This window comes from Indicator indicator, chromosome 36 (assembly GCF_027791375.1).
Source record: "Indicator indicator isolate 239-I01 chromosome 36, UM_Iind_1.1, whole genome shotgun sequence".
Lineage (NCBI taxonomy): Eukaryota > Metazoa > Chordata > Aves > Piciformes > Indicatoridae > Indicator > Indicator indicator.
The window spans coordinates 4,252,443-4,260,837 of record NC_072045.1 but is presented as its reverse complement, the minus strand read 5'-3'; the positions used below and the strand labels follow the sequence as shown (position 1 = coordinate 4,260,837).

The window sequence follows — 8,395 nt, the reverse complement described above, 5'->3', positions numbered from 1 at the left end:
GTCTCCCTGGAGCCTTCTTGAGGCTGAACAACCCCAGCTCTCTCAGCCTGGCCTCACAGCAGAGGAGCTCCAGCCTTCAGGTCACTTTTGTGGCCTCCTGTGCACCTAGTCCCACTGGTCCATGTCCTTCTTGTGTTGAGGGCTCCACATCAGGATGCAGTACTCCAGGTGAGGTCTCACCAGAGTCAAAGGAGCACAGCAGTTCCCTTGACCTGCTGCCCACACTGCTGGGGTGCTGCTGAGGATGCACCTGACCCTCTTGCAAGGAGGATCAGTGACCCCTGGTCCTAGGACGTGCTGAAGGATGGATCCCAAGGTTCCCCTCTGCTTTTCACTGGCTTTGCTAAGGCTTTACTTACTGGAGGAAATGAGGTGGTGCTCATGTTGGTTTACTCTTGGTTTGCCTTTCAGCTGCAGCTGAATTCAGCATGGCATCAGAGAAGACCACAAGAAAGGATCTGCTGAAGGCTGAGGAGCAGCAGCAAGCGGTAGGTGCCAGGGCAGCAGTTAAACCACTTGATGACAGCCTGGGATACTAACTTCTGCCAGCACCCCAAAACCAGGCTGGGACTGGCAGAAGGATTAACTACATGAAGCTGTGGCTAAACCTGAACTCAGCTGACACAGAAGATATTTTCATTTGCTCAGGAGAAAGCTTCAGGGCTGGCTTAAGGCATTCTGAAGCATGAGCTGCTCCAGGTCCTATCTCCACAGCTAGGTTTGGGGCTGAACCCCAGTCTGGCTCAGAATTCAGGAGCCCAGAGCTCAGACTTTTAAGCCTGGTTGGTCACTGACTTGCTAGAGGTCTTTGGATGAGCCTCTTCAATTCTGAGTTCAAGGATAAGGAAATGGAATGGATGTCCCCTGAGGACCTTTCTGGATAGACAAGGAACATGGAACTGTTAGAGGAGGTCTAAGGGAGGCCACAAAGATGATCCAAGGGCTGGAGCACCTCTCCTACAAGTAAAAGCTGAGAGTTGGGTGGAGCCTGGAGGACAGAAGGCTCCAGGGAGACATTAGGAGGAAATTCTTCCCCAGGAGGGTGGTGAGGCAGTTGAACAGGTTGTCCAGAGATGTTGTGGAGGCTCCAAGCCTGGAAGTGTTCACAGCCAGGTTGGATGAGGCCTTGAGCAACCTGGGCTAGTAGAAGGTGTCCCTGCTCATGGTAGGGGGTTGGAACTGGATGATTTTTAAGGTCCCCTTCAACCCAAACCATTCTCTGACTCTATGACACATGGCTTGTACCCACCACCAGCCTGAGGCTGGGTCTCTAACGTCACTTATTCCTCTCTGGGCCTTTAGAGTGCTGTCAATCGGGTGACCAGCTTGCCCCTGCTCAACTCTGCCTTCAACCTGGTCTCATCTGCCTACAACCATACCAAGGAGACACATCCTTGCCTCAGTGGTGTCTGCAACGTGGCTGAGACTGTGGCTGCTGTGGCAGTAGGTAGCATGGTTGGTGGGGCACAGCCCATCCTGAACCAGCTTGAGCCTCAAAGTAAGTGAAGAGGCTGGAGTGAGCTCTTCTACACAGAGGAGTAGCTGGGGAGGGGAGTTTCAGGTGCCCATGGGGTGATACCCACCTCCTGTAGCACATTGGTCTAGGTACTTGTAGCTGAGTTTTCCACTCAGCAGCTCCCAGGGAACCCACTGAGGTTCAGGGACATGAAGCTGTCACTAGAAGAAACCAAGCTTGGCATCCTGTCTGTAGTTTAAGTTACTAAGCAGAACCTCCCTTGCTCTTCCTCTGGCAGTCCAAATCCTGAGCATCCCAGCTGGCAGCAGCAGTGGATGCAGCTCTGGCTGTCTCATCCTGACACTTTTTAACCCTTTAAACCAAGCCACCAGGAGCAAGTGGGAATTCCAGCTGGAGCAGCAGGCTGCCTGTAGCTAGAAAGCTAGGAAGGCAAAATGGAGACAGCCTGAACCTGTCCATTTGTAGGGTTTGGTCCACAAGACACCTCCTCACCACCCCCTTCACTGCAGATCAGAGGGGCTGGGGTTTTCCTGGGGCTTGCTTTCATGAGTGTAGCCTGAGCTGGCCATGGGAGGGTCCAACCCCTCTCTCCAGACTGAAGACTAAACTGGTAGCTGTTGTCTTTTCTAGTTGCCCTGGTCAATGAATATGCCTGTAAAAGGCTGGATCAGCTGGAGGAGAACCTGCCCTTCCTTCAGCAGCCAGCAGATAAGGTAAAGAGAAGGCTTTGCCTGGGGAAGACAGGGGTTGAGCTCTCACTTGGTGGAACTGTTATGGGGACAGAGCAATGTGGGGAAATAAACTGCAGCAGCACTGCTTTGTCAGCTCAGTCCCTGAGAGGGGCTGGAGGAGGCACTGCTAGCTGGTGAAAGCTGGAGAGGTGCCTTCAGCATTGAGAAGTGCACATTGTCCAGGCTGGGAAAGACCTTTAAGGTCATCAAGTCCACCTCCCCACTTCTCCCAGCAGACTGCAAGCACAATTTAAGCCTGGCAAAGCTACTTCAGGGAGGGGAAAAAGCTATTTCAGAATAGAAATGCATTTGTCTCTGCCTCTCCCTGTCGTAGGTCATCTCAGACACCAAGCAGCTGGTTTCCACCAAAGTGACATCTGCCATGGATGCTGCCTGTGAGGCAAAAGCAGCAGTGGCTGATAAAGTGACTGAAGCTGTGGACCTCACAAAAAATGTTGTTGGGGACAGTGTCAAGCTGACCAGGTCGATGGTCACCTCCACGGTCAACAGTGCTGTGGAGGCTGCTCAGGGTGCCAAGGACCTCGTGACCAACAAGGTGACAGAGGCAGTGGATCTCACCAAACACATCGTGGAGGACAGCGTTGGAATGACCAAGTCTGCAGTGGCTTCCACCATTGTGAATGCTGTGGAGGCTGCCCAAGGTGCCAAGGACCTCGTGACCAACAAGGTGACTGAAGCTGTGGACCTCAGTAAACACATTGTGGAGGACAGTGTTGGCCGGACCAAGTCTGCAGTGGCTTCCACCATTGTCAATGCTGTGGAAGCTGCCCAGGGTGCCAAGGACCTCGTGACCAACAAGGTGACTGAAGCTGTGGACCTCAGTAAACACATTGTGGAGGACAGTGTTGGCCGGACCAAGTCTGCAGTGGCTTCTACTATCACTGCTGCTGTAGGGGCTGCCCAGGGTGCAAAGGATCTTGTGACCAACAAAGTGACTGAAGCAATGGACCTGACCAAAGGAGCTGTTCAGGAGAGTGTTGAGAAGACCAAATCTGTGGTCACCTCTACAGTCAGCACAGCTCTGGATGCTGCTTATGGCACCATAACCAGCAAGATTAATACAGCCCTGGAGCAGGGCAAAGGAGCTATCCAGGAAGGTGTGGAGATGACTAACTCAGTGGTGGCCACCAGCATAAGCAAAGCCAAGGCAGTGAGCCAGGCAGTGGCAGGTGGTGTGGAAACTGTCCTGGGCATGTCAGAAGATCTGGTGGATCAATACCTCCCGATGACAGAGGAGGAGCTAGGTAAGAAAATATTTAACTGGAGACTGTAAATGCAAAGCCATGGTCAGAGAGCACCTGGCTCTGCAAGCCTCACCTTCTGGAGCAGGCCAGGTAGCTCTGAATTTGTCACCAGGAAGGCTGGCTCTCACCACTGACTTGCCACATGGTATGGGACAGAGTTCAAGCATTTGCTGCCTGCTCCTTGCCCAGCAGCCTCAAGGCAAATTAAGACGTGGGTGCATGCTTCAACCTGTCAAGTCTGCCTGTCTGAAGAGAACACCTTGAGCAGGGCTAGTCCACCTGAGACATCTCAGCAACTCCAACCCTCTCCTGTCTGCTCAGCCAGCTTCAGCCTTCACGTTTCCCCACAGCTGATCTTCCCTCTTACCCCCTTTACAGCTGGAGGGAGTGGAGCACAGCTGCATCTCTCTTCTTCTTTCCTCCAGGTCAGCTGGCCACCACTGTGGAGGGCTTTGGTGTGGCTTCTGTGGAGGAGCAGAAGCAGCAGCGAAGCTACTTTGTGCGCCTGGGTTCCCTGTCTAGCAGAGTGCAGCACCGAGCCTACCAACTCTCCCTGAGCAAACTGCAGCACGTCAGGCACAGCACCCAGGCCAGTCTCTCACGGCTGCAGCTGGCAATAAACCTGGTACAAACACACCCTTCCCTCTTCCCTCCTGCCTCTAGCCTTCCTGTCCTACTGTCCAGATGGAAGCTCTTCCTCCATCCCGTACCAGCTGCATTTTGTCTTGGATCTCCCCCAGCCCCTCTGCTCCTCTGGTTGTGTGTGCTTACAGTGCAGCTCTTCCTCTCCTTTTCCCCATCAGATTGAATCTGTGAAACAAGAGGTTGGCCAGAAGCTTCTGGATGGGCAGGAGAAGCTCCATAAGCTGTGGGTGGACTGGAGCCTGACCCAACCGAAAGGCAACCAAATTAAAACTGCTTCCTACTTAGAGGTACCCCTAGAAGGGCCCTGTTGGCTCAGGCCTCATGTGGATGGTGGCCATCTCCCCTGCCTGAGTAACTGAGCTCTGTCTCTTTCCCAGCAGGTAGAGTCACGGACTCTAGCTATGCTGAGAATCATCACCCAGCAGCTACAACCTGTTTATGAGAATCTGAAAACCAGCATCCATGGCCTCCCCAGCAGCATCCAAGAAGCTGTGCACCAGGCCACTCGAAATATCCACAAGCTCCACAGGTCTTTCTCCAATGCTGTGTCTTTCCAAGACCTCTCCAGCACCACCCTGAGCCGGAGCCAGGACTGTGTGGCAGAAGCCCGAAGGTCCCTAGATGACCTCTTTGAGTATGTGACTCAGAACACCCCTCTGAACTGGCTTGTGGGGCCCTTCAGGGCAAAAGCTAAAGTGCCACAGGAGTGCAGAAAGCAGCAGAAGAAAGATGTGATGAGTGATATAAAATTACCCACGTTAGAGCAGGCTGCATCATCAAAGGAGGTGGCTGAGACACCCAAAGAACCAAAGGGAGCAGAGAGGATTGTGAGGGAGGCATGTGAAGTGCTACAGAAGCTGGCACAGAAGGCAGAGAAGGACAGAGAAGATACAGAGAAGGCAGAGGACACAGAGAAGGATGCAAAGAAGGCAGAAAAGGGCACAAAGAAGGACATGAATTCAGAGAAGGACACAGAAAAGGATGCAAAGAAGGCAGAAAAGGGCACAAAGGACACAGAGAAGGGCACAGAAAAGGGCACAAAGAAGGACACAAAGAAGGCAGAGGACACAGAAGTGGACACAGAGAAGGCAGAGAAAGATACAGCACTGGCTACAAAGGAGATAAAAAACACTGCACCAGAAGACCTCTGAAAAATTCCAGCTCTTCTGGCTGAGGCTCCCTGGCTACAACAGCACTTCAGCTTTCCACTGTGTATCCAACCACCTATAATGGTGCCAAGAGTGCCTTCCCTTCTCTCACTGCCCCAGGCTGAGCTTACAGCAAGATGTAGTCTGCAAGGAGCCTGGATAACAAAGGTGGGGGATTCCATGCCTCCAGTTACTATTTTTCAAAACCTGCTGCTGCACTGAAAGGGAAGGTGGGGACCTGTCCTTTAGCTTTTTACATCAGCCCAGCTATCCTGACTGAGACAAGTTGGGGGAGAGAAGTGGTCTCAGCTTATTTTGAATGCTGAATTTGTTTTTAATTCATTCAAGCTGCAGGGAACTCCAGAGAATGCTGTGCTTGGCCTCTGAAACCATTTCCCTCCTTCTACAAGTTCAAAAATAGACATCACAAACCCAGGACTTCCCTCCTGCCTGCTCTGCTTCCGGGGAGGCTCAGCCCTGCAGCAGACCAGCAACAAGAGGGGGGCAAGAGGCTGCTTCTCAAAGAGAGACTTCTTCTGGATCAGCTTTTTGTTATTTCTAGACCAACACTTTTCCTTTTGCAGGAAAACACTTTGCTAAGCGGGATTTTCTTTTAAACTAATCTGCAGTGGGATTATCTTTCCTAGTTGTATGAGTGACTTCAGGGCTCATCTGCTTGTGTGGAAGGAACTCCAGGCATGAAACATTTTGCAGCCATTAAGAAGCTGGCACATGGAGCAGCTTTGGCCAGGAGTTCCTCTGCCATGGCAAGACACTGCCCTGCTCTTAACAGAGGGGAGATGGGTGCTGGTTGATTTCCCAGCAAATAAAGCTTTGTAGTAATTCAAATGTAACTTATTTTGATACGCTATGGCCTGTGCTAAGGCTGGAATGAGGGCAAGCAGACTTCAGAATAAAGTGTGACCCACATTCAAAGACGTATCTGTTTGTGTCCTTCTTGTGGCCCCAGCATGAGAAGGACACAGAGCTGGTGGAGAGAGTCCAGAGAAGGCCACAAAGATGAGCCAAGGGCTGGAGCACCTCTGCTATGAGGACAGGCTCAGGGAGCTGGGACAGTTCAGCCTTGAGACCTTAGAGCTGCCTTCCTGAAGGGATGGCACTTGAGGACATGGTTTAAATGGCCATGGTGGTGTCGGGTTGATGGTTGGCCTCTCACTAGACGGATCCCCGACAGAGTCCACCCCCAGCCCGGCTCCCGTCCCTGCAGGCCAGCCGGAGCCTAGCACCAGGGGCTTAGCGCACTGCTGGCACTGTACCGGGAAGGGGGCCGGTGCCACGGGCAGGGGCTGGCAGCTCTCCTGCCGAGGGCAGACGGGCACCGCTGCGGCCCGGTGCGATCTCAACCTCGGCCGTGCCCCGCTCCGCCCCGGCCGTGCCCCGCTCCGCTCCGCCCCGGCGCTGCCGGCTCCTGCCGCGGCCGGGTCCCGCCGCTTCCTGGTGTGCCGGCAGGCTCCGGCGGGGCAGGCGGAGCGCCGGGCCCGCCGCAGCCCCGATCACGCCGCTGCCACCTGTCCCCAGGCTCCGGGCCGAGCCGAGCCGTCCTGCGGAGCAGCACCGGCCGCAGGTAGCCAGGACCCTTCCTTCCCTCCCTTCCAGCCGAGGGCAGGCGGAGCAGCGGGCAGCAGCACTTCCCGGGAACGAGAGCGAAGGGCGGCGGGAGCGTGGAGCGGGGCCCGGTGCAGGGCGTTGCGGGGACAGCGGGAGGCCCGGCACGGCCGGTTCCAAAGCTCCGGGCTGCGGCCCGAGCGCCGGCCCCGCGCTCTCCTGTCCGCTCTCCTCTCGTGTCCGCTCTTTTCTCCTGTTTGCTCTTCTCTCCTGTCCGCTCTCCTGTCCTGTCCGCTCTTCTCTCCTGTCCGCTCTTCTCTCCTGTCCGCTCTCCTGTCCTGTCCGCTCTTCTCTCCTGTCCGCTCTTCTCTCCCGTCCGCTCTTCTCTCCTGTCCGCTCTTCTCTCCCTTCCTCTCTCCTCTCCCTTCCTCTCTCCTCTCCCTTCCTGTCTTCCCTCCCTTGCCCTCTCCCCTCCTTTCCTCTCTCCTCCTCTTTTCTCCCCTCCTCTCTCCTCTCCCCTCCCCTCGTTTCACTGAATCAGAGGTTTTGCACAGGAAGCGCCAACAACTTCCTCAGCTCCATCCCGAGCTCCCTCATTAAGCAATTGGAGGATTTTTATGAGAAAAAGAAAAGAGAGAGAAAAAAAAAGTAATTTGAAATCCTGAACTTTCCCCTGTTGGCAGCTGCTTTGGGTGCTCCCTTTAAATAGGGGCTGGTCTTCCAGCAGGCTCAGTGAGGTCCTGCAAGCAGTCCTCTCCTGCCTGCCACCAGCTCCTCCACCCCAGGCAGGTCCTGCTGTCACCAGAACCCTGCCCAGAGGCCTCTGGTGAGTGCAGGGGGTTGGCAGGGTTCAGACGATGTCCATCATCACCCTGGGCAGCCTGAGATGTGGGTTATTGACCTTCCTGGCATGAGAAATGTGAAAGGGCTGCTCCAAGTGTGCTTTATTCCTTGGCTGTCCATTGTCTGGAGGCCCCTGGAAGCTGCTGCCTGGAGGGGATGACACTTGGATTTGCCTAAACACATTATTAGCTCAGTAATTATTCTGAAGCAGTTGTAATTAACGTGAAATGAAGGCAAAGAACCTAAGCTTTGGCTACTAACAGAGCTGGACTAAAGTGTGGACCTCTGGCAGACCTGCAAGCGCTGGGCAATACTAAAGGACTCAAGAGCCTTGAGGCTGGAGCTCTGCAGGTCTTGAGAGACCACCCCCTAAGCTCCCCACTTCTCCATTTCTGAACCTTGTCCCATGTTCTTCTCACAGGTTCCTCACGACAGAGAGATCCCAGCTGGTGCTGAGCCCCTGAGCAGCGCAGAGCCCTTGCTTGTGCGGTACGTGGAGCGTGAGCAGGACACCACAGAGCTCCACAAGGGAACCAACCTTCCCTCCAAGGTCCATAATATGCTTTTTCCATCCATGCTGCTCCAGCCCATCATCTGGACCACCAGCTGAGGAGATGGCACAGAACACCAAGCTCCACCCAAGCTTTGAGGACGTTTTTAGTATTCTCTCAAAGATGCCACAAGAGAAACTCCTGACCCTCAAACACAAACTGAAGCACT

General features: G+C 54.2%; 1 protein-coding gene across 1 annotated transcript; it reads left to right on the top strand.

Annotated features, from left to right (window-relative positions):
• Nucleotides 1-428: 428 nt before the first annotated feature.
• Nucleotides 429-8,285, top strand: LOC128978276 (perilipin-3-like). Its single transcript, XM_054396086.1, has 11 exons — nucleotides 429-488; nucleotides 1,303-1,498; nucleotides 2,108-2,190; nucleotides 2,543-2,617; nucleotides 3,134-3,259; nucleotides 3,377-3,473; nucleotides 3,899-4,098; nucleotides 4,277-4,405; nucleotides 4,499-4,958; nucleotides 6,495-7,087; nucleotides 8,097-8,285. The coding sequence occupies exons 1-11, from the start codon at nucleotides 429-431 to the stop codon at nucleotides 8,283-8,285; spliced, it is 2,208 nt and encodes a 735-aa protein (XP_054252061.1).
• Nucleotides 8,286-8,395: the final 110 nt, after the last annotated feature.